The 27,104-nt window shown below is 41.8% G+C and overlaps 1 protein-coding gene and 1 pseudogene across 1 annotated transcript; both read right to left on the bottom strand.

Moving 5' to 3' along the window:
- Positions 1-3,780: 3,780 nt before the first annotated feature.
- Positions 3,781-17,679, bottom strand: LOC106601118 (MICAL-like protein 2; annotated as a pseudogene).
- A 2,618-nt stretch (positions 17,680-20,297) lies between these two features.
- Positions 20,298-23,806, bottom strand: LOC106601155 (paired mesoderm homeobox protein 2-like). The gene is made up of 3 exons (XM_014193114.2): positions 22,951-23,806; positions 22,447-22,604; positions 20,298-22,180 (listed from the first exon to the last, which is right to left on the bottom strand). The coding sequence occupies exons 1-3, from the start codon at positions 23,183-23,185 to the stop codon at positions 21,740-21,742; spliced, it is 834 nt and encodes a 277-aa protein (XP_014048589.1). The 5' UTR covers positions 23,186-23,806; the 3' UTR covers positions 20,298-21,739.
- Between the last annotated feature and the right edge of the window lie 3,298 nt (positions 23,807-27,104).

The following is a 27,104-nucleotide window of genomic DNA, read 5'->3' as shown; positions in this document are numbered from 1 at the left end:
CTTTGTTACACGTGCTTAGAACTACTGTGCAAGTTGAATACAACTACCTTTACTAAAACGCCACATGGCAACACCAACGTGGGCTTATATGGGAGATGACAGATCATATTACAACCAGAGCCTAAATGCTAATGTAATTTCACATGAACTGGGCTTAAAGAGATCCAATCGACCATTCGCTGATACCCACTTCCGTTGTGTTTAAGAGGATGACAACCTCCCTCTTATTGTCTAAGTAATTCACCAAAATTGCCACTTACAGCCGCTCAGAGTCGTACGTTTCATCTCGGAGCTTCCTCTGGTCTTTGCTACTCATCCCATTCCGACTTCCTTCCGAAAACGCCACCACTTCATTAACCTTGCCAGGCGAGAGATAAGACAGGCATTGCATCAAAGCAGTCTGCCCACAGAGAGAACAGAGCCCAGTCTCTCCACTACACAGCAGCCTTCACACACCCAAGCAGACACTCCACAGACTTATGCGAAACTCAGAAGGAGCGTGTGTTCTAAACTGTCTGTCACTCATAGGCTGTCTGAGAAACGAACTACTATATATCCGTTATGTTTTAAACAGTACTGAGTGAGAAGTGTGTTTTTTGAAAGCAAGGTTAGCTTCCCGCAATGCACTGTCCACAATTGGAGCACTGTCCAAAACACATCCAGGAGTCTGAAGCAAACATATTGTACCATACTGTAAAGAGTGCTCAGTTACACAGAAACACTGTCGATGTTGCATTGACCTCTGACCTTAGAGGCATGGACATGAAAGGAATGCTTGATGGAAAAGGCAGTGGAAAATAACTTACCAAAATAAAGTAATTGCCTCTGACAGCAATAATTACTGTAGCAACATATTACAAATATTTACTAAAATAATTTACAAGACTTCTATTTCTACTCCACGTTTGTTTTACTTAATCCCTCTGCCCACAATTTCTGAAAAAAATAAAGGGTAGAAAATTATTTTCCTTTGGAGGAAACTGCAAATCCCTGTCTGGATTCTGTTAAAAGGCTTAAAATGTCACTAAATGCCAGGGCTGAGACTCCTGTTAACATGTAGGTCTTTAAGACAAGATGTTAAAGCGTTGAAAGTTACCTGAAATTGATGAGGTTAATATTCTTATCGCAAACTGAGGGGTTCTGTGAAAGTGGATATTGAAAAAAGGTAGACGGCGGCGTAACCCTTCATATTAGAGGGTATCAAACAGGACTTACGCAGTGTAAACAGCAATTACTCATTGAATTGTTTATCATAGTCTTTAGATACTGGAATACAACAGCATAATTCAAAGAAACTAAATATCATGGAGAAGACATCACTATCTTCATAATATTAAACCAACCAAACTGTTCTTGCATAGCAGACTGGAATTCAACATTAAAATCACTTAAAACATCCCTTTATGGAACATCTGAAATGCCAAATATGTCCACAGATGCATCTCACTTATGATTAGCACACTTTCAGATATCAAAAGGACCAAAGGCCAAATTCTGTTCCTAGGTTTCTTTGGAGACCATCCTCTCTGGGTTTTCAGCCAAATGTGAATCACAGGTAAAATACAGTGAAATCCATCATCCACCAAGCCAGCACATAGGCTGAGGAGAGTGAGACATTCTGGCATCTATTAAGACTTACGTTATGTATATTGTGTTGGGAGGGGAATTTTACTGATCCACAAAACCAGCAGGAAAAGGATAAGTGTGAGAGTTTTATAAGACCCTGTGGTAAAGCAACTGCATTGCAGAATCTCTGTTAAGTTAAAAGTTGCTCTGGCGTTGAGCAGAAAGTCAGGCAGAATCCTGCATGCCCACTGATAACATGGTTGGATTAGGGATGTTTAAGGGAAGTGAAAATTATTCATTTGAGATGGATGAAAGCTGCACTTGTCAAGTCTACCAGTCATGTACTTTATATATTTAATTTCCACTAGCCAGCACGCATAATTTCTCCTCAATGCAAATTTCTACACTGAAGTTGTGAGCATATTTACATCGGCTGGCTGAAAACGTTCTGACACAAAAAAAGTATTGTCTCTAAAAAAAAAAAGAATTCTCCATTGAAGTCAAGCAGTGAACAAAACAATGCGATTCGGTTTGCCATATTGAGAATCTAATTTTACACATGCATTTACAATTTAATGACTACACAAACAACTTACATTTGAAAGTATGCTTTAAGATGAAATGAATGTGATGCGGGTTCGACCCTGGTTTTAGCACATCTAATGACAACTTTTAGCACATGCTCAACTGTGTATAGTGTCTGTCAGTCCACTAAAAGGGTTGCAACTACTGTATGATAAGTCATAAAGTCTTTCCCTTTCACTTCGTGTTGGTCTTACAGCCTAGCAACTCATAGAACATGTCTGTCTCTCTGTACAAATATTATGATCTCTCTGATGAGAATTAAGTCTCCAGCCTGGATGGCCAATAAATTAGAGGCACGCTTCTCGTTTACTCAGAGCTAATGAGCCTGATAAAATTACCTCGAGGATCATAATTACAGGCTAGTGGCAGAGACTCTGGCACTCTGAGTACAACGCGCGCACACACACACAGTGAAACACACGCAGACACATTTTACACAGAGGGGTTTTTAACCCATAGGCCCTCAAAAATACTTACTGGTGCCTTGTTACTATAGCAATTATGGCTAAAACTATCAAATATAAATTACACTATAGATGGGTAGTGTACTTGATAGTAAAACATGCAATACAATGTACTTATAGGCCATAATATATCTCTATCCTCCACATTGAGATTTACTGGTAAGAATACCTGTCTGTAGAGTATGGCACAAGTCCGTTTAAAAAATAATTTTAATTAATTGAATGGAAAACCCTGAACAAGTCAGTATAACATGTGTACTTTGTCAGAGCCAGTACAACACATTGCCACCCTTTCATAAAGATGAACCACTCCATCAGTAATGGCATATTGTGATGGACAGCGCGGACACAAGAGCTCACCTCAGAGGATTTCTTTTCAGCACATTCACAGGACGAATTGTTTTACTTATGAATATTAATGTCCCTCTAATTTGAGGCCGTTGTTAATGCTTGTCGCTAGGAGCCTGGCAAATCAGGTCCCATTCCTGTTAAAACCATGTATTAGACACCCCCCTGACACTAAGCCCTCGCCTTTGATTCTTAATTGCAGAAGCGCAAGCATTTGCAGTAGATGGGGCGCAAAGCTTTAATTAACTCGATCACACGTATTCTGTCTCGACTGTCACCCACATCACGCATGGTGTACTGCACCAATATCATCCCCAGTTTCTCTCAGCTAGAAAGATGCTGTTCCAAGTTCATGATCACAATTTCATGCATCTTCAATTGGGGATATGTCGTTTATAAGTAGCTGCAAATATATTGACGTGAACAAATTATCTTGATGCCGTCCCTAAAACCCACATTAAATGCAGAAAAGTATGTAGCTTTGAACGATCACTTCTGAGTTTTGATATTTAAGTAGTGTCCCGGCATAGCTGGTCCAGAACCAAAACACATTGGATGAGGACTGTGGTCTGTACGGTAAAAATCAGGCTGTAACTGTGTGCTTCTATGAGATAGAACACAAGGATCGGTTAAGATTTTTCATTAGGAACTGAACAGTCTCACATGTGAAGAAATCAATTGAACATACATCCCCTACAGTTGAAGGAACATGTTAATTGAAACTAAAATATCATGGCTGATAATTGCTTAAAGTAAAAGGCCAACAGTTAAATGATATCTAACTTTAAGTTCTTGTAGGAGTGCTTTCAAAAGAAAGGATGTTTAAATTATTTATTGGACAGCAAACTCATTTCAATCAAAAATTTAAATACACACTATGTACACATTCATTTAACATTCCTTCCAATTTTTTAAAGTCACGAGACATCGGGACCTGTGCATACCTCACAAACAGCATTTTCACAGATGACTCCAAATGCCAACAATGTTTACTTAAAACACTGCAATAATGCACCAGGCATAAAAAAATGCTTCAGTAGATACATTAGTATAGAATTATGTTTAATTAAACCAGGTTTAAGATTAAAAGCTCAATACAACCACTAGTCTATAAGCCTTTTCCTGTGCATAAGCTACTGCTCTACGTAAGCTTTCACTATGTTATTGCATCAGCAGTTGGAACTTTTTGCAGCATTTATAAAATTAGCAAAGAAATTAACTGTCTGTACTGTGGCGAACTGGATTCAGGTTCCTGCCTGGTTCCTATAAAGTAAAACCATGGTGCCACCTACAGCATGACAGGAGAAATACAGCCTTTAAAATGTGGCAGTGTAGAACACGCTGCTCACCACTTCATTGGTCTACAGACAGATTCCACTCAAAATGTTACTGTTTGGAAGCATAATAAAATACACATACTGGAGCTAAAAACATCACTCATAAAGGTAATCTCTTCTTTTGATATTAACAAAATAATAACAGTGATATGGATTCTCCATCACCATTATCCGGTGCAACAATACCAGTTACATCATTTTGCATTTCATTCACTAACAGTGACTGTTGAACACCTCTTCACAACAATCCCAACCTAGATGTGTGGGGGAAAAAAAACGAACAAAGTTAAGCAAACCATACGCTAAATTGTGATCTTAGATATACACCACAACTCACAAGGGACAAAAACAGCACATTATGATCAGTCAAGTGTCATGAGACCCAGCTCAAGAACAACTGAACACCAAATGAAGAGTGAAAGCCTGGAGTCTTCTCAAACTAAAAGCATTTCTAAACAAACCTTTGCGACAACACCAACTTGATCTGATAAGTAGCTGAAAAAAAAACGTGGTCTTTGACCTTCAGATCTTTCAGGATGAGCAACATACAATCTTGTTACTTATTAGCGCAACTACAATACCGCCATGAACACAAGTTGATGTACACACTATCACTTGAAAATATAAACCCAATTTAAAACCAATCCAGACACATGGGAAACACATACAAACACCCCCCCCCCCACAGAGCAGGGTAGAACAATCAAAACACAGTCCCCTGATCACTCACGGTGACCTTTTTACTACTTTTCCGTCTGAACAGCATTTTGAAGGACTTCCTCTTGATTTTGGATTTTTTAAGTCCTGTCCACCAGAACAAAGAGAGAAAATGACATTAAGCAAGGAACATCCCAGGGTTTAAAGACATGGGCATTTTAAATCAACCACTTTAAAATACTCACCAAGAGTCTGCATCATTTCATTCAACTGCTGATCCTCTTCATCTTCCCTAAAATAGAGAACATGTTTAGGTTTTTCAAGTTACACATCCAGCTTGACCGCTTGAGACAATTGCAGATATTGAAATGCTCCTCACATTTAAAAAGAAAATAGGTCACAACTCGCATCAAATTGTACAAGCAATAAAGTTGCGCTATTTCCCTACCTGAGCCTGTCTTCATCCAGTCCTTCTACAATGGCGTTTCTACCGTTCACAATCTCCATCAACCTCTCCATCAGCCTGTTCTCTCGCCGACGCTCCTCTGTGGACTTCAGATGATCTGTGATACCAGGGATAAGAAGACCCGTGTTAGACATAGGAGCACTACACTAGAACATGGTAGCTGCTGATCTGTTAAGGGGATGTGAAGGGAACAGTTGAGGTGCTGTGTGAACATTGTGCCTCCTACCTGGTTTCTCCAACAGTCTGCGCAGCTCACCCTCCACTCCAGGCTGCTGCTCCTCCAGGTCTTGAGTCTTAGCTCTGACAAATGCAATAAGTGATTTTTAAGCCATTGTAAATCCGAAAGTGCATATACATTTGGCTAACATTTAACTTGACAAGTACTCACATGTACACAAGCTCTGACTCCCTCCTAATGTACGTCTGCTTCTTTCGGATCAGGTTGAACCAGTCAACCATCAGAGGGTCCATCAAAATGTCCCCCTCACCCTCTGCAAAAGGCCAGTGTCAAGGAAGTTCATTGGCAATACATAAAATAAATGACATTTGTGCAAGAGTTATGAACAAAATGAATCAGTGTTCCAGTCCAACATGCACATTGAGCCTTCATCAGTGCCTAAGGGCTGTGGGTATACAAACACCAGACACAACCAATAGTACAAACTGGCCTAGGACAGAGAGAAGAGTGTCCCATTAACTCCCCCTGGCTCCTATCAGCAGGACAGATAGGTGCATGTAAGGAGTAAAGCAGTGAACCGGATAATAATATTAATATAACAGTGCCCAGACGGTGACCTTGAGCAGAGCAATCAGGCCCCCCTACTGCTCCTGCTCTGTCTGCAGCCACAACCAGTCTCTGGGGCTGGTCAGCTCTTCACCACCACCTCTCTATCACTCAAGGGAGATGGATAATATCAGAGAGGGAGAAGGTGCCCTCATGTGGGCAGTGCCTGCCTCTCGCCTCATTGGGCTGTAGTGGAGGGAAATGGAACCTGTTTGCCAGTCACACCTCTCCCCTCCAGGCTGTGTGGGTTTAGATTCCTGTGTGAAGTCCCAGGTGAGCTGCAGGGATATCATGCTCACCATCAGAGCACAACTCAAAAATGAGAATAGTGGAGGGACTGGGCCATTTCAATTGAAGTACATTAATAAATATCTAATCATAAAGGCTGGTCTATTTGGAAGTTTACTTGGAAATAAACTTTGATAGAGGGGGAGAATCTCAATCGCATACTCTCCCCTTCTCAAAACCCATTGGAGGTGAAGGTCAGAGGGGAGGGGCTTCCTCATCCAATGGGTTGAGGCGAGGAGCAGGCAATTAGATTCTCCCATGATATCCTTCAAAATCCTGTCCAAAAAAAAAGACCCAGTTAGGGTTGAAACATGGTCTGTCTTCTTTAACATAACTGTGCAGAATCACTTGTCCTTTAAGTCCTTCAAAAGCTAGACCAGTCCCAAAACCAATAACTTAACTAAAATGCCGACGCGAGAAAGTGTATGCAGAGGACCTCTCCCACTTGCTTTGGCAATCGCCATTTGTCAACATCAAAGGAGGGACGGACACTGGGAGTAAAGGGAAGGTCACTGGAAAGTACCTTCCTCACAGCTGCGAAGGCTCTTCTCCATCTCCACTCCCTTCCTCTCCAAGTCACCCAGGCAGTCTTCAATCTCACGCAGCTCCTTCACTATCTGGTCCATGGGGATGTGATGGGACTTACATTGAACAAAACAAAGAAAAACCCATGGTGTCACCACCAATTGCTAATCCTGGGTAATTATTTAACTGACATGAAAATATTACATATTTTCACATAGGATAGTTAATTCCTCTGGTAATCTCTAGTAACATGCTACTTTTTATGTATGAGACATAACTGACAACTTACCGAGGGTGACCTCATTTCAGACTGGGAGGTGTTTGTGTGTGACAAATACTTTCCATTTTTGGAGCCTAGGAGGTAGATAAAATAGGATTATTACATATTTAATGGCTGACAATCAGGGAGCCATTGTCACAAGACTTAACTTGTGATAATAAACAAGCTAGGACATAACAAAAGAAAGATTAAAACATCAATGGTCAAGACAATGTCTGGTAATAGAAAGTGAAGGCCCAGTCTAACCTGTGGAGCCATGGCAAAGCTGTTTAGGAGACATAGGGGGAGAATAATTGCCATCCGTTGAGCCTAAAAAAGAAAAAGAAAAATTTAAGTAACCGATTAATAAACTGCAATATAGAGACTCCAAATACATTGTTGCGATGCAATCACTGAATGGAGTTCTTGTCTTTACCCAATCCAGCAGAGATGTGATGAGGCTTATTTGGAGTGGGAACCCTGTGCCAGACAGGAACCAGGGGAGGAGTAGAATAATTCCCATTTTTAGTACCTAGAAGGTGAAGTGTGAAATAATTTAAAATCCCAACAAGTCATTGAAAATGTTTAATCAATAATTTATGAGACACTAATCACTACTCTGCCAAGTATAGAGGATAATAAAAAGGATGTACCCAAGCCTCCAGAGCTGCAGCGGGGCTGCTTGGGAGACGGAGCTCTGTGAGACACCGGGACAGGTGGAGGAGGGTTGAAGGCTGCTGGGGGAATCGGAGGAGAGGTAGAACGGATGTTGACGATGATACTAGTAGCGAAAGACTTCGAGATGGCTTCAGGTTGCTCAACAATGATCGCTTGGTCCTCAGAGTCAGAGGTCCTGGAGAAAGAGGGTGAATGTAAGGAGCAGGAAAATATTGGACTTTCCCCTGAAAGCAACCATTTTGGATTGAACATACAGTAAGTACAAAGAACATTCAGCCTCACCTTACATATTTAGAAATAATGGAGATGAGAAAATAGTGGAGGGGGTCATCATGGGGAATTCTGGGAATCTAGTTAGTGTTGCACTAGGGTTCATTTCAGCCATAGCACTCCTTGGGACTTGTGAGGATGGGGGAGGAGAGTGGCTGCAATTTAAGCCAGTCAGCCATAACAGAGCAGGGCGAGGCAGGATGAATCCGCAGGCTGGAGGAGTGGATACATGAGATGACCAACTGGTTAGCTCTCCAGATCAAATACATGATTGAATCTCTCACCCGGGTGACAATATCTGCCTTCTCTGTGTGGATGTACAGGATTAGAAAATGGTTGATTAATAGATAACTGATGAGGAGTCCAGACTTACTTCAGTCCTGGTCCATTTTTAACAGGCTTGAGCTTTGATCGCCAGTTAACAGGAGCCTCTGCACCGTCTGCATTTACTGCCAACGAGAAATACATTTTGAAAGGAGTGTATGATTCAAGCTCATTATCAAATTCTACAATTCAATTTAGTGTTAAAAAAAAAAACGTTAAAGAGGGCTAAACAAGCTGGGATGACCAAATAAATAATGGCTGTTAGTGAAGACTGCTAATGCACTAGCAGCTCATCTAATTTTCATGCTCTTAAATAGACTTTTGTTAAACTGTATGGAATGCTGTTCGCGGCTACACCCTCGTATTAACAAGGTAATTGAAAGCGTTACAGCTTTTGAAGTTTCCCTTATGACCCATTGTAAAAACATGATCGTGTTAAAAAAGTTGTTAAAATGTAGTGGAATTGAAAAAGCTTGCCTTTGGTGGTGGAGGAGCTTGCCTTTGGTGGTACAGTTGTTGGTCTGGCGCTGACTGTGTTGACGGTGTTAGGCAATTCCTTACTGCTGGTGAAGAGTTGTCCTGCTGTGCCTGGCCCACCTTTAGCCTGCTTCCAGCTGGAGAGGTCAGCTGAGCTTAGCACGTCTTCAAACCTGGGAAGCAATACTATCACCATTAGGTTTGGAAATGTACATTTAGCATTAGCTGACATTCACAAAATGAGATGAAGTGTGCACACTTGACTAAAAGCCTGTAGGTAAACCCATAGGCCTTTTCTCACCTCCTTTCTGCTGGTCGGATAACAAAGTATCTGGTGTTATTGTTATTGCAGTTCGCCTCAACTAGTTTCTTGGTAATGACAGTCCTGGCTCGGTTCTTCTCTTCCTCAGGACTCAGAGGCACCGTCGGCAGTCCTGATGGCTTCTGGCTGCTGGAGGGGCCCTCTGGGGCTGAGGTAGGTGACTGGAAGAACCTCTGCCGTGCTGCCTGGGTTCTCTGGGCTGAGCTGGTCCGTGGTTGGGGAGCTAGGGGAGGTGGTCTCCACAGGCCTCAAGACCAGCTTGATTGGGGTGGAAGGCACAGAGGTGGGGCGGGAGACAGACTGGACTCTGCTGGTATCACTTCTGGATTCAAAGTTGCCGCTTGGGCATCCGGTCTGGATGACAACCCCAGAGGGAGGCTTGTTGTAGCCATTCTTGGTGTTCTGGTGGTCACTACAGATGAAGCAACCTGGCTCCTTCCCTGGTTTATAGGCCCCAGCCAGGAGGACATTGGAGCATTCACTGCACCTGGTGAAAAGTGCAACATAAAAGGTGTCAACACGTTTTAAACATACTGGAGCTGCTGTCTGTTTAAAGTGGACATTTACTTGAAGCAGCTCCTGTGGTAAAGCTTCCCCTCGATGAAGTGCCGTTGGACCAGATGAACGTGGCATTTGCACACAACACATTTACTGCTGAGAGTGCCTGTCTTATTGGAGCTCTCCACCAAAACTTCAGTCTTCTGTGGAGGGGAGAGAGAGAAAAAAAAAAGTGTTTGTCATAGAAACTCAGTGAGGATGTTTATTTTCAGCAAAAATATGTCATGTTCATACAAATATTTACACAAGATTCAACAACTGAGACAAACTGAACAAGTTCCACAGACATGTGACTAACAAATTAAATAATGTGTCCCTGAACAAAGGAAGGGTCAAAATCAAAAGTAACAGTCAGTATCTGGTGTGGCCACCAGCTGCATTAAGTACTGCAGTACATCTCTTCCTCATGGACTGCACCAGATTTGCCAGTTCTTGCTGTGAGATGTTACCCCACTCTTCCACCAAGGCACCTGCAAGTTCCCGGACATTTCTGGGGGGGGAATGGCTCTAGCCCTCAACCTCCGATCCAACAGGTCACAGGCGAGATCCGGGTTCTTCGCTGGCCATGACATCACACAGAACAAGCAGTATGGCTGGTGGCATTGTGATGCTGGAGGGTCATGTCAAAATGAGCCTACAGGAAGGGTACCACATGAGGGAGGTGGATGTTTTCCCTGTAACGCACAGCATTGAGATATGACAAGCTCAGTCTGATGATGCTGTGACACACCGCCCCAGACCATGACGGACCCTCCACCTCCAAATCGATCCCGCTCCAGAGTACAGGTCTCGGTGTAACACTAATTCCGACAATAAATGCGAACCCGACCATCACCCCTGGTGAGACAAAACCGCGACTCGTCAGTGAAGAGCACTTTTTGCCAGTCCTGTCTGGTCCAGCGACAGTGGGTTTGTGCCCATAGGCGACGTTGTTGACGGTGATGTCTGGTGAGGACCTGCCTTGCAACAAGCCTACAAGCCCTCAGTCCAGCCTCTCAGCCCGTTGCGGACAGTCTGAGCACTGATGGAGGGATTGTGCGTTCCTGGTGTAACTCGGGCAGTTGTTGCTATCCTGCACCTGTCCCGCAGGTGTGATGTTCAGATGTACTGATATTGTTACACATGGTCTGCCACTGTGAGGATGATCAGCTGTCTGTCCTGTCTCCCTATAGTGCCGTCTTAGGTGTCTCACAGTACGGACATTGCAATTTATTGCCCTGGCCACATCTGCAGTTCTCATGCCTCCTTGCAGCGTGCCTAAGGCACGTACACGCAGATGAGCAGGGACCCTGGGCATCTTTCTTTTGGTGTTTTTCCAGAGTCAGTAGAAAGGCCTCTTTAGTGTCCTAAGTTTTCATAACTTTGACCTTAATTGCCTTCCGTCTGAGCTGTTAGTGTCTTAACCATTCCACAGGTGCATGTTCATTAATTGTTTATGTTTCATTGAACAAGCATGGGAAAAAGAGTTTAAACCCTTTACAATGAATATCTGGGAAGTTATCTTTGAAAGACAGGGTCCTGAAAAAGGGACGTTTCTTTTTTTGCTGAGTTTAGATACACTACATGACCAAAAGTATGTGGACACCTGCTCATCAAACATCTCATTCCAAAATCACGGGCATTAATTTGGAGTTGGTCACCCCTTTACTGCTATAACAGCCTCCACTCTTCTGGGAAGGCTTTCCACTACGTGTTGGAACACTGCTGCAGGAACTTGCTTCCATTCAGCCACAACAGCATTTGTGAGTTCGGGCACTGACGTTGGGCGATGAGGCCTGGCTCCCAGTCGGCGTTCCAATTCATCCCAAAGGTGTTCGATGGAGTTAAGGTCAGGGGTCTGCAGGCCAGTCAAGTTCTTCTACACTGAGCTTGACAAACCAGCGTTAAGATTTCCCTTCAGTGGAACTAAGGGGCCTAGCCCAAACCATGAAAAACAGCCCCAGACCATCATTTCTCCACTAAACCCTAGTTGGCACTACGCATTGGGGCAGGTAGCGTTCCTGGCCAAACTCATACTCATCCGTCAGACTTCCAAATGGTGAAGCGTGATTCAGGAAAGTAACTTCACACTCAACGTCAACAAATCATGGACTTCAGAAAACAGAGGGAGCACCCCCCTATCCACATCAACGGGGCAGTAGTGGAGAAGGTGGAAAGTTTTAAGTTCCTCGGCGTACACGTCACAGACAACTTGAAAATGGTCCACCCACACAGACAGCGTGGTGAAGAAGGCGCAGCAGCGCCTCTTCAACCTCAGGAGGCTGAAGAAATGTGGCTTGTCACCAAAAACACTCACTTTTACAGATGCACAATCGAGAGCATCCTGTCGGGCTGTATCACCGCCTGGTACGGCAACTGCTCCGCCCACAACCATAAGGCTCTCCAGAGGGAAGTGAGGTCTGCACAACGCATCACCGGGGGCAAACTACCTGCCCTCCAGGACACCTACCTACACCACCCGATGTCACAGGAAGGCCAAAAAGATCATCAAGGACAACAACCTCCCGAGCCACTGCCTGTTCACCCCGCTATAATCCAGAAGGTGAGGTCAGTACAGGTGCATCAAAGCTTGGACAGAGAGACTGAAAAACAGCTTCTAACAGCCATCATCAACATCAAGTGGCTGCTGCCAACATACGGACTCAAATCTCTAGCCACTAATAATTTAAAAATTGGATGTAACAAATTTATCACTAGTCACTTTAAACAATGCCACTTTATATAATGTTTACATATCCTACATTACTCATCTCATATGTATATACTGTACTCTACCATCTACTGCATCTTGTCTATGCCGTTTTCAGCCAACGCTCATATGTACCTATTCATTCCTTTACACTTGTGTAGTGTGTGAAAATCGTCTGTCCTCTGTTGCAACGTCAGCACAATAACTGTTTGTCAGGCACTTCATGAAATTAGTTTACATGGCCGAGCAGCTATGCACAAGCTTAAGATCGCAATGCCAAGCGTTGGCTAGAGTGGTGTAATGCTCACCGCCATTGGACTCTGGAGCAGTGGAAATGCTTTCGAATCAAAAGCAAATCAAATTTTTATTGGTCACATACACATGGTTAGCAGATGTTAATGCGAGTGAAGTGAAATGCTTGTGCTTCTAGTTCTGACCATGTAGTAATATCTAAAAATTTCACAACTACCTAATACACAGCACTCGGCGGTCCCGTTCTGTGAGCTTGTGTGGCTGACCACATCACAGCTGAGCCGTTGTTGCTCCTAGACGTTTCCACTTCACAATAATAGCACTTACAGTTGACTGGGGCAGCTCTAGCAGGGCAGGCATTTTATGAACTGACTTGTTGGAAAGGCGGCATCCTATGACTGTGCCACATTGAAAGTCACTGAGCTCTGCAGTAAGGCCATTCCACTACCAATGTTTGTCTACGGAGATTGCATGGCTGCGTGCTTGAATTTATACACCTGTCAGCAACGGGTATGGATGAAATAGCCGAATCCACTTATTTGAAGGGGTGTCCACATACTTTTGTATATAAAGTGTACATAGCCTTCCCTGTAGCTCAGTTGGTAGAGCATGGTGTTTGCAACACCAGGGTTGTGGGTTCGATTCCCACGGGGGGCCAGCACAGAAAAAAAAATATATGAAATGTATGCATTCACTACTGTAAGTCGCTCTGGATAAGAGCGTCTGCTAAATGACTAAAATGTAAATGTAAAAATGCATTCAGAAGTTCACCAAAATGTATGCCTGTCAAACATCTGATAGAAATGTTTTTTTTTAAAGACATTAAAGAGCCATTTGTACTCCTCTAACCTGAACAGCAGCTCTGGTTGCTTTGGGGGAGGTTTTCACCATGAGAGAGGGGGGAGGTGGGCGATTCTCTATGGCCATTTTATACACCATGGTTTTGGCCATCACCGGGAGATTCTTCTTTCCACACGGCTCCTCCTTGGAGCCCTCTGCTGGTCTTTTCACAGCACCCACCCCTCCAACTAGAAAAACAACATTGGCCATCAGAAATCAGAGGGTTGAGACAAAATACTCTCGTCTACGATACATGAACCAATAGCTCAGTAGATGCTTTGTGCATGTGAAACTGAAATAGTTTGGATATACAATATCTTATAAAACAATAACCATAAACAATTTGAAAAACAAAAACATTTGCCAAGTTTTAAATTTACTACTGATTCTAAGGACAGGCACATTACACTAAACGGGTTTGACGCAATGTTTTCACCCAATTTAACACAACATGACCTGTGTCCTTCACACAGCCACCTTAAGTAAACCTCACCAGGAAAGGAAACACTTATAGTGCAACATATAGGCTAGTGCTCCAATGTAACAAAGCTGCCTCAAGTCAGACAGTCTTACTAGGGTTGCGTCCGTGGAAGTAGTTGTAGTACTGGGAGACATAGGTGAGGACGCTCAGTCGGTCTGGGATCCTCAGGGCCACCATGTCCTCTGCATCCAGCAGAGCAGCGATCCCCAGCTTGTCCTCTGCAACCCGGAAAGCCTGAAGTTAAAATAAAAAAAAAATGTTTTAAAGCCATAGAGCCAAAAATTTGAGGGGTCAGGCGTATTGGAGTACCCCCTAGCAAGCAGAAAACCTAAGTTTGTAAAAATGTACAATGTTTGCTTAGTAAATGTTCAAAAAAAGCTGAGGTAATAAGGAAAAATAGTACATAATTTGAAAAACACTTTCCCAATGTTCTTGAGGGTTTCTTAATATACAAAGCAACTACTTAATTTAACTGTAAACATAAGCCAGACAAAATGGTCTCTTCAGAAAAAGAAAATCGTAAAGTCCAGCCAGCAGCTGTTTGTGGACCCATGCTGGGGAGGTCTGGACAGGGGGTGAATAATGAATAGCACATTTCCTGTGCACACTCAGCCCTGGGAACAAGGAGAGAAAAGGAGAACGGGGCATTGTTCAGGATCAACCTGGACGTGCTCATTAAAATGTTAAAGTACAGCCTTGCAGAACGGCATATCCGTTCATGTTGGAGCAGGAGGAGAAAGGCCAAACAATTTCTACATTTGAGATTCTCTGTATAACAGTAACAGAATTGGCCATTGTTTCTGTACCGTAACGAAACGGTACAAGACAAATGCATATTTGTAGTCTGTAGTGACAGACACCCATCACAGAGAGAAATCTGAGAGACACACATGAAGGACTGGGACCTCCTTGTCATGAAATACAGAGGACTACTGTCAATGTGTATGGGATTACCTCAGACTAAAAAGAAGTAGCTACACAAAATGGGTGTTTGGACTCCTTGGGGGAATTCCTTCCTAGTTGGTTGGTCAAATAGACTAGGGTTACTAAAACAGAGAAGAGAAAAAAAAAAAACTCTTCTTTGTGGTTTAAAACACGTTCTTCTTAAGCAACCTCCCAAGCACTGTTGTCTCACCATACTGTCTAACATTTGTAAATGGACCTAACAGTAACAGTAAGCCTCATTCATAATGAATAACCCAGGGAGCCTCTTCTGATACTCAGGTTCTTAACAGACGCTGTGGGGGAAATCGGCACGACTAGCAGCTAGTGTTTTGCAACAGATCCTGGAGTGCATAGAACACTATGAGGTCTGTGATCCTCAAAAACAGAGGAAACCAGCACAGAGAGAATGATAAAATTATGGACAAGTCCCAGCTGCGCTGCTGTTTCTCATTCTTATCCCAACGGTCCTAGCACACTTCCTGGTATGAAGGAAATAGGGGGGGGACAAAAGAGTTGGTCAAATAATTCCTCAAAGAGTTAAAAATAAGTTAAATACAACCAAGTCAAACAATGTCTGATGTTCTTCAGTTGTTAATAGTTACGGCAGCATCTGTCGAAGTAGCAACAGAAATGGGTAACTAGCCAAAGTCACTACCAAGTGAATTGTTTACAGTGTAAGACTTACTGACTTGACACGCTCTGTACAACTCACAGATGACATTCTCCTCACAATAAAACAGCAACATGGGACAGACCTTGTATAGCACCCCTAGCAGAGATGGTTTCCCAAACTAGAGTTGGTATTTCAATAACCTTGCCTGGGACATGAAATCCTAGGAATACATATTGTCCAGTTATCAACTTGGAAAGACGTCCTGCATTTGGCCACTGCGTTTACATACTATGCATGGTACAAGCAATAGGTCACATTTATGGTGAGCCATCATGAGTTACATTTAACGTCACCCTTCAGAGCAAAACTTGTTTGCCCCAGTTCAATAGAAAGACTTCTGAGGTATATATCAAAAGAACCATGAATTGACTTGTGCACAATTCCAGTCCTTTGGAGACGTCGCTAATAAAAATAGGCCTGAATGTTACTAAGGACTTGATGCATTTCTAACAATGCAATCCCCTCAAACACAAACCAACTGACTTCCTGATAAGATGGCCAAACAGTTCAGTATGGTCATGTCAATGTACAACCTTCAACTGTGCTAATGTTACATGCATAAATAGACAGTAAATCTTACCAAGTTGTTGTTGTCAAAAACATCCTCTTTATTCAAGGAGTCGTAGTCTCTGAATATAGAACACAGGGAAATGAATAATTCACATTGTGGAGGTTGATCAAAGGTTATTCTCATGTGAATTTGGGTGACTAACGGCCCTGTTCAAGGAAAATAACCAGGTTTCTGGGATACATCAAAAATAATTTTCTAGTCCACTAGTACAGCGAGAAGTCTTGAGGGAATGGTTATGCTGCGAGGTTTCTTTCTGTTTCAACATGCCTAGATATATAGGTTAAATAAAACATTTAAAATTAATCAACCATATGTCTAACTAAAAAGGACGCTGGAGGGGGGGGGATTCCCGCCACCATTGTTAGACAGGAAGCCACTGGGAATACTTCCCTTCAAAATAAATAGAACATGATGGCAAACAGCGCTTTATTTCTATTGTATGTAGTGTTCAAGGGATTACATTAGGCCTACCGTTACATGGGAACAACACTTTTTTTTTTTAAATCATGATTTGAAGCTATAGCCTAAGCTACAAAATGTGTTTGCCAAGTAGAAGACAAAAACATTAACTGTTTGGTTATGATAAGATACGTCGACAGTAGGTTTCCCAAACTCGGTAAGGTTGCAAGTTTTGGTTTTTGCCCTAACATTACACAGCTGATTCAAATCAAATAATCAAGCTTTGATCATCTGAATCAGCTAGCTGTGTAGTGTTATGCAACAACAACAAAAAGTGCACCGAGTTTGGGAAACGCCGAGGTCGGTTATTCATAATGAGTCAAAATATGACAAGTTTTAACTGTAACGTTAGCTTTTAACAGCGAAAGCCCATCGAAGTGTTTGGACGTATTGATTGTTTGCAGCTGCTAATGATTTGTTGCACCTGATTAACCACTACGTTGAACATATTCTTCACCCCAATCTATATTTTAAGTCATTATAATGCTTACATTAGATCCGGTCTGTGCTTATGGATAAGCGCACAGAACGCCAACCCGTCCCTAAAAGAAGTTGTCATGTTGGTGATAGCCACATCTCGGTACCCATTGCACTGAAGTTTGCACCACTGTTGAAGCGCCTTGATGGCAGCCATCCTTCCCGGAGCGCGTCCTATCAAATAAGACTTCCGAAAAAAAAAATATATATATATATACCAAAGAGAAGTATGCAACCATTGGGTGTTATGTCTTATTTCAGGTGATGTGCAGGTAGTAGAAAGCAAAATACCGAATACCAAGAAAGAAAAGCCAGTTCAAACTGTTCAGTGTTCAATCATCAGCTGATGCTCGCGACTGATACGCTACCATTGCATACCTCATGAAAAAGTATATTGGCGTGACGCAAGGGGGCGAGGCTTTGGTTCAGTAGCCTAATTAACGCTGTTAATTATCATTTTACACCGTGACATAATTGCACTTTTTAATAATCACAGTGTTGGCAATTGGTCATTTTTAGTGTCTGTCCGGTTATCAAATATTCATTTGCATTATGTCCTGAATAGTCTATTTCAGAGAGGTAATCATTGGTATATAAAAAAAATATATATATAATATATATATATAACATATCAATGTTTACACTATTGTTGAAGTCGGTGTGGTTTTAATATCAATAGTTTTCATGGACAAAATAGGCTATACGCCTACATCAACGCACTAATGAGCAGACATTAGTGTTGAAGCCTTAATGAGCAACTCAATTAGGCAATGAATACAAAGGATTCGGCTGAGCTCTTGTTAGCTCATTTGCATATGGGTCATTTGCATATGGGTCATTTTCATTCGAAAAACCAATGATACATATTTTAAGTTACATGTTGCAAACTCAGAAGAGGCTTAAAGTCTCCGTTAAACGAATTAATCCAGAATCCAGACCCACTGACCCATTTTGGGTCACCAATGGTGGTTTCAAATTTGACCCAAATGAGATGGGCCCAAATGAAGATTGGACAACAATCAAGAACAACTTGAGTGTGTCTGAAATGTGAGTATGACCCAACATAGGAGAAACTGACCCTCCAAGAACTCGACAACCTCAACTAGATGCATAACCTACAAAGAGATTAGATGGACATTGATATATTTACAAACAGCAACAAAAATACAAAGTAGGAACAACATACCAAAAAGAGAAAACAAAATACATTGGGAAAAACTTGTGTAGTAACACTGCAATTACACTAAAACGTTGTATTAACATGTTTTTTTTAAATATTGTTTTAACATAATAGCAAAATATGTGTTACCAGACCTTGAAATCTACAGAATATAAAGATATGGATAGTTTAATTATTACTGAAGCAAATGCACACTGGCAATAAATATGCTGTTGACAATGAATATACAATAATGATTAAATAAAGGAAGGGACAGTCGTTTGGGCAAAATACCGTCCTCCGTCCTCTCTCCTCCATGACCAGGAAACCGATAAGTGGTCAAGAGTGTGTCAAGTCATTAGTAGGCAAACGAAAGTGTCCTCCCCTTCTCGATAGCCAATTTTCATCAAAGATATTCATGTCTATCCTACCGTGGAAGAGTTTTGAAATCTTCCACACCCCCTTGGAATCAGCTTTTGTTTTGTCAGAGGAGAAAAACATGCACACGTTTAAAAACAATATGCTACTTATTGTTTGTTTTATCTACAAAATCTCTTGCACAATTAACTTAATTTGTTTTGATCACTTTACACTTATTTTGGGATCCACCCCAGTAAACATAATATGCCTAATGACGAGTGAGTGGAGAAGGACCGTATCATTTCAAGTAAGCGCATTTCCATCCACGTTCACTCCTCGCCGACTGTCCTCGATTAACTTTTTCCTTTTTCAAAGGAGGCAAGAGAGGACGGCGGTGAGAAAATCTAACTGATAAAAGGCCCATGAATGGAGAAGAGATTTCATTACCAGAGGGGGGCACTGTTAGACTACAGAGAGACTTTTGAAAACATACAGAAGACTCAAACTTACACTCAAGCAGAGACCGGCCCTGGGCATAGGCGCTCGACCCACGGCTTTTAAGGGGCCCCCAACTAAAAAACATGAGTCGGGGACTCAACTTAATGTTGGGCTTTAGAATAGGATAATACACAAGGTGCAATGTCGGACATTGTGCATCAGCAGTTTTCCTCTTGATATGTCAGTCACTCAATTAGCTCGTCAGCTAGCATTTTTTAGATTGGTAAAATAGTCTACCTAGCTATCTAAACTTGTAGATGAAGGGCATGTGTGCAGGAGCTCTTACCTCCAGGGGGCCCCCTTTGATTTTGTTAGTCACTCTCAATCAGATATCATATTAACATGCTATAAGTCATGGCAAAATATGTAGAATTTCAGTAAATATTCTGCAAAACTGCACATTTTTCTCTCCGCCACATGGCAAAATGTGTAGAATTGCAGGAAATTAAATGTAAAACTTTAAATGTTTCTCTCTGCTGTCAAGAGGGCCCCCAAAAGGCTAGGGCCGGCCCTGCACTCAAGATTTACATTCTCATTTCATTACAATCCTTCCAACTCCCTATTCATATCCCCAGATTCTGCATTGGAATTTGCAGTGACCTTGGCCAAGTGGTGTCATATCCCATGTTTCTTCCACAGAACTAAAGGCTGTTCATGTCATACAGGAGATTGGCCATACAAAAAAGGCCAACGTCTAAGCCCGAAGGAAGTGCTCTGACTGTGAGGCTGAAAATCCATTAGACTTGGAACAGCTGCTCTTTCCATGCTCTGAAAATCAACATAATACGGTTTAGTAGGACAAATAGTGCCACCTCTGGAAAAGTAGTGATAATGATGATACAGGCTATTCTTATAGTCCCATCATGTAAATATGTTTTAGCCGAATGTACTTTTTTAACATCAATATACAGTATAGCTCAAGACGATATAATATGTGAGTCGTCTTGATATACATTTCGACAATACCGATAAAATATACAAACAGTGATAGCCTCTCTGATGTATTTAAATGACAGCACTGTTGTAAGAAGTTTATATTTCTCAGCAAAAAAACATGTATTTGCCTCGTAATCTTCAGAAAGCGTTCCTGTCATTGGGGGCAGTCATTTTTCAGCCACTTCCATTGTTTCCTGCGAGGGCCTGTGGCAGCACGCAGACATCCTGCCTCTCAGTCTGCAGTGAAGGTAACAGGATAGCCCCGGCCAGGGTTGGGCTTGTCATCGATGAGATCATTGAGAAGTCATCAGAGCGTTTCCTCTTAATTTTACCCTAATCTGATGGCTAATGTATGAGCATTTAGTCACCAGTAATACAGCAGAATATCTAAAGACCTTGAAGTGATGATGAAGGTCAAGACTGCATATCTGAGTTTTACATGTATTACGTACAGAAATATTTTTGGTGTGAAAAACCATTAATGTATTAAATTAAGAATTTATTCTGAATTGACTCACCTGGATAAATAAAGGATCAATAAAATGAACCACCTCAGTGGGGAATGTGAAACGATAACAATGTCATCTTTGTTTCATGTGTTCAAGATAGTTCATGATAGAAACTGAAATTCTTCAGCCAAAGTGAAAAGAAACATTAAGGATAAAATGTCAAGATGTTACTATGGATATACTATATATTTATAAGATGTTGTTATGGATATACTATATATTAATAAGATGTTACTATGGATATACTATATATTTATAAGATGTTACTATGGCTATACTATTTATTTAAAATATGTTCCTGTGGATATACTATATATTTATAAGATGTTACTGTGGATATACTATATATTTATAAGATGTTGCTGTGGATATACTATATATTTAGAAGATGTTTATACTATACATTTCTAAGATGTTACTATGGATATACTATGTATTTATAAGATGTTGCTGTGGATATACTATATATTTAGAAGATGTTTATACTATACATTTATAAGATGTTACTATGGATATACTATACATTTCTAAGATGTTACTATGGATATACTATGTATTTATAAGATGTTGCTGTGGATATACTATATATTTATAAGATGTTTATACTATACATTTATAAGATGTTACTATGGATATACTATGTATTTATAAGATGTTACTATGGATATACTATATATTTATAAGATGTTACTATGGATATACTATATATTCACCTCTTCCTAGTCTGAGCATTTAAAATACACGTTTAGCGTGATTGTTGATAGAGAAAGTTGTCCAGTACAGAAAAATAATGGCATTTCAAAACACAATACATTTATAGAATATTAAACAAAAAATCAGCACCTTTTGTAAATGTTAGTTCATATCCTCATTGAATAACAGAATGAATAAACCAAGGATGGGGTATTTATGCAAGTTGTCTCAACCATGATGAGGTCTTAGGGACCTGTTTGCAAAAGCCATGCAGAGAGAAAGAGCCATATCAGTTGCTCTCTCTGTCATCAGTGTTCTGTGTTTGTGTCTGCAGTGCTGATGTCTCTCCTCCTCCTGACCTGGCCACAGTGCTGTGGATCTCAGCCTCGTGCTCCCTGGCCTTGGCCCTCAGCTTGGCAATGCTACAGCAGCGGAACTCTTCTGGACTGGGCCCCTCCATCCCCTCCCATTCCCCTGCTGGCCCCTGAATCATACCCTGTATGGGGGTGGTCACCACAGCAGAACGAGGTACTTTAGTCCAGGGATAGCTTCCTTTCTCCTGCCTCCTCTCCCAGTGCTCGCCGTCAGAGCTCTCTTGCTCCAGTAAGCTCTTGTTGGGTTTGTCTGTTGTTGTGTCCTCAGCATTGTCCTTCCTGGGAAATGGCTCTCCTAGCTGGCCCTGCAACTTCAGCTGCCTCCGCATCTTAGCCCGGCGGTTCTGAAACCACACCTGGTGAAAATAGAACCAATGTAATATGTACAATATGAGAGAGTGAAATCTCTTACAATGCAAAACATTAGTTTCGAAAAATGTTTCAGTATCCACTAGATTTAACAGTTTTTTGATGTATTCATAAACAAATAATATTTTTTTATATATATAAAATACAGTAACATTGTGGCATGAAAGCTGATAGAAAAAAAGATGGCTTCTAGAAATCAGAGTTCATGCATTAGTGAAAATGGTTTGGAAGGAAGAGGGTGTTGGGACCGTACCTGCACTCTGGCCTCGATGAGGTCCAGTCTGAGGGCCAGGGCTTCCCTCATGAAGACGTCAGGGTACTGGGTGGTCTCAAAGGTCTTCTCCAGCTCTTCCAGCTGCCAGCTGCTGTAGTTGGCCCGCGCACGACGCTGCTTCACTGGCCTCTGTTCATCTGGAAAGCACAGCACAACCACCAATTACACAATCGCCAACGGTTGACAAGGAACTAATGGCTCTAGATTGGATAATTTGGATAATTAGCGCCGCCGTTCATTAGGCCCTCTTTAACCGTGCTTGATAATTGATTGTTTGTTAGGAGCTGTTAGGAAAATCTTTTGTAAACATTTACACTGCCATTAGACAGTGCTCAATGAGTCTCTATGAGAAAATACATTCCACCAACTAATAAGCCAACACGTATCTGTAATAAATTGTCACACATGAATGTAAATATCCATGTGCTCTCCAAAGTTACAGTAATTCTGACATTCTAAGGCAGACTGTTGGTTGGAACTCACCCATGCTGGCCGTGAACTGCCCCATCCCAGCTGCCTGTGTGGCCAGGAACAGAGCCTCTTTGCAGGGCTCTGGTTGCAAGTAACTCCGCAGGGACTCATAGCTGATCAGGGGCCCAGGGATCAGGATCTGTGGAGGGGAGCCCAGTCTGGTGGGGAACGCAGGGAACAAGTGAGCTGCAGAGGAGTGGAAGACCGCAGGTAGAAGAGTGGAGACCAACTGCCCAGGGCCAAACATTATCCAAAAGCTCTTAGAGGAGTCCAGAGTCTTAAGTGTCAATCCACTGGTATAAAGGGGACAGTCTGATACCAAAACAATGGGACGTATCTCAGGAGCTCTTCACAACAGAGTAAACATTCTTGTTGAGGTTGGCACAAGATGGAGCAGAGTCAAGTCTTGAGGCTTCTTTACCACAGTGAAATCAAATAGGGCTGTTAATGAAGTACATCACCAGATCCAGAATGAAAGAAATCACAGAATCTTCCACCATCAATTCTGAGGGATGAATTGCAGTCATCAGCCATACATTGACTCTCGATCCAGAAGGCTACCTAAGATGAAGGTTGACATGGAGACTCAGGAGGAGCTCAGGTGAGATGCAGGTGATGGGTGGGGAGGCGAGAGAGGACTGCACTCAGCAGGTAAGGGGGTCTCACCTTAGTCTGGTGAGGTTCTCTCTCCTATCCTGCTGTTCCCCCCTCCTTCCTCAGCAGTCACATGACTCACAGTGGGCCCAGACTGACTCCTGGGTGTGAGAGAGAGGGCTGGGCTTCAGAGAAATGGAGACAGGAATGTGAATCTGACCCATGATCCATCTCCAGGTAGATTTTCACACCATGGTATCATTCAATCAAAGTCCATTTAGAACCACAATGTACACTTTATCCTCTTCAACACACCAATCCCATACATTATAGCAGCAGCTTCCACTCTCCATTTCATCTTGCACTCTGCATGGATTTGGTGTCTGAGGTTTACTTTCAACAAGTTAAGACATCTTTTAGCTTCGTAAATTTCAATCAAAGTGATGGGTCAGACATCAAAGTGTGGAAATAACATTAAAAAACCAAAGCTTGAACGTTCAGTTGAACACGTACCCCACAAATATTTGAGAATATCGCTCGTCTTTCAATTAATAGTTGTCAAGCAGAAGAAGAAGAAACGATTCCGATGACGAACTGGTAGAGCCCTTCGGAGATGATCAAAATATCTTCAGAGGTGCCAAACACAGAGCCACTGTTGCCAAGGTAAACAAGTTCACACTAATTACATCACCTAATTGACATGAAGTTGAATGATGACAATTAGCTGGATCGAAAATGTTTACCTAACACTTATTTCCTGATCTGATGTTCATTTTGGATGTTAGATACACTAAATGCAGTCATTATACACCACAAAAATTTATACAATTAAAAATAATTGCTTTCCTAATAGCTAGGTCTAATCTTTCAAATGAAACGTTCAACAAAAACAATGGAAATGCTGTCATTAAATGACTAAAGTGGTCCCATCTAGTCCTCTATCTAAAATTGGATCACCTGTTCAAATAGAAGGTATTGTTTGATCTTCGGCTGAAGACAGAGTTCACTGACAATGGCTGTGGGTCAGGGCTCCTTGGCCTTTGAAACAGATAACTTTCACAGCTAAGCTTCAACTGGAATTTGCACCTATTTCATGTCACCCAGATTTGTATTTTTATTAAAAATGTCCCCTCTTTCTCTCCAAATAATATACACAATCCTAACATAAAGACTATAACAAATACATTGACATAGAGATTCCAATTGATAGGGAATTAATGGGAATAACGATCACCGCAAGCGTTGGAATTGTAAATATTGTTAATTTGTATGATTGTGTGCAGGGCTCCCTTGGGTTCAATGGGATTTTCTAAGTTTAAATACATTTAAATAAAATCAAATAAACCTATAAAAAGGTATTACCAGTGTTATACACATATGCAAGCAGGCTTTGTTACTATGTAATAAGTTAGAGTTACTCAATCCCTCTTTCATGTCATCAGGTAAACTGTCCCAAATCACAGCTTAGTACGGGGCCTCAAAGTAAATCTCCACACATGCTGGAAGGAAGGTAATACAGCACTGTACTCCAACAGACCGTGACAGAGAGAGAGCACTCTCTCACATAAGAGCTACACGTATCCACTACAAAACTTATACACAATAATTAGGTCTCATACCTTCAACACACACACACACACACACACACACACACACACACACACACACACACACACACACACTTTCTCTCACATAGTCAACTCACATTGCTGTGCATACTTTTAAAGATCATCCACACCTTTACCAAGCAGCCCAGCTGTGGCCCCAGTGTTGAAGGATCTCTGATGAGTTGATCATGATGAGGACTGACTATCTATGATGTGAATGAAAAACACAGGTGTGTCAATTAATCCGGAGATACGCATCACCTAACACACCCCGCTAACTGCTTATCGGATCAGACGGCGGCTAGAACATGCCACTGTCATGGTTGTCCCCACAGACTGGCGGTTTGAACTGCATACCTTTGATCAGTGCCAGAACATCAGCAGGAGACATCTGGCCAAAGCCATGCTCCCAACACCAGGGGAAGGTGAATCACTGTCTAGTCAGAGCTCAGCACCTCTCTCTCCTCTCCAGTGGGGCTTTCATCCACACCTGTTCAAACACTAAATAAAGCCTATGCACAGGTATAGAGGTCAATTGACAAAAATCAGAAATACCTGGACAATCTCTATGTTAAGATGAATCTGTGAGCATGTTTATTGGTGCGTGTGTATGCGTGCGACAATGAGGCATCAACGTTCACTCTGCTCCAGCAGCCCCCAGTCATTTCTTGGTTTTTCCATTTCTAAAGCAAAAAGGAAAATAGATTAAAAGTGTCTAGGTTGAAGGGTGGGTAAACAAACTGTGTGTGGGTTAGCACTGAATACTGAATGGCCATCTCCGTTCCATTTGTCCTTGGCACACAGGTAGACAGAGGGATTTCTGGGATGTCTGAAAGTAGATCCTCCCCCCCCCGCGCTGTGTTTGGTCTGTCCCGGGTTCCTCTAATGCCCATTGATCCAGCTAATCAGGGGAGAAATTGGTGAAAAACCAGCAGGGGTGGTTTAGCCATCAGTAAGGGGCTCGTGTACAAATGAGCTGCTTGTGGATAATTGAAGGAGGCATTAGGACAACAATGGCAGTGGCTCACACCAGTCTTCACTGGTCTCTCAGGTATTCCCAGGTCCCTGGATCACATGGCAGCCTGTGAAATCCACAGCAGGCTTAAATAAAAATCACAGCATCATTAGTGGGCATTCAACATTGGGGGCAAAATGCACATTCTCCATGGATTTAAAAAACCCACCAACGTTGTTGTGCCTCTTTTTCCATTACTGGCTTTAGTTTGAAATGGGCTTGTTTGAGCTCATATATATGGCTTACAAATGTAAATGTAAAGGGATAGTTCCAAAGAGGACAAGAGAAGCAATACAAGGAATGTTGGAATGAGAAATGCCAATACTCTGCAGTATAAGACCAACATAAAGAGCAGCTCTTTAGGTTAGTGCAGTGTTAAGCAATACATGTACCATACATAACAAAAGCCTTCAATGTTCTTTTTAAAGGACCTTTGAAACTGGCTCAACTATCAGATTTAACTGTGGATGTGTTAGTACAGGACCTTAGATGACAGAGATTGGGAACAATGCACAATATCATTAATACTCACCCATTAGAGTGACACTTCAAAACATCCGACTAAAGTTCTGCCACATGTCTTGTGAAGATGGATGATGTTCGTTGGTGTCATGGGACTGTGCATATGGCTGGTGTAATTTGCAGTCTGTAATAAGCAGCAATGAACACTGATAAGATCAACTTTTAATGAGAGCATATGTGAAGCTTAAGGGTTGTCACTTAACTGTCTCCACTGCTAATGACTTTTCAGATTGTCAGGAAGATTTTCAGACATGGTCTACCCAAACTCCACATTTTTATTTCCGATTCATTGAAAATTGTAAAAAAAATGCCATTTGAAATCACAGCAAGGTTATCTCATCATCGGTTGCTTTTGGTTGCACTTACTCTTACTGACCAACTTGAACTTTAAATCAAAGCATGGTAGTACAATTGAATTCTGTCTGTTA

The sequence above is a fragment of the Salmo salar genome, chromosome ssa03 (genome assembly GCF_905237065.1).
Source record: "Salmo salar chromosome ssa03, Ssal_v3.1, whole genome shotgun sequence".
Classification (NCBI taxonomy): Eukaryota; Metazoa; Chordata; class Actinopteri; order Salmoniformes; family Salmonidae; genus Salmo; species Salmo salar.
The sequence above is the reverse complement of the archived record's forward strand: the minus strand, read 5'-3'. Positions and strand labels throughout refer to the sequence as shown.

Excerpts from the sequence above, each read along its gene's own strand:
- LOC106601155 (XM_014193114.2), bottom strand. The coding sequence starts at position 23,185 with ATGTTTGGCCCTGGGCAGTTGGTCTCCACTCTTCTACCTGCGGTCTTC. Across the intron at positions 22,605-22,950 it reads GCAGTTCACGGCCAGCATGG|ATGAACAGAGGCCAGTGAAG; the intron begins GTGAGTTCCAAC and ends TGTGCTTTCCAG. Across the intron at positions 22,181-22,446 it reads TCATCGAGGCCAGAGTGCAG|GTGTGGTTTCAGAACCGCCG; the intron begins GTACGGTCCCAA and ends TATTTTCACCAG.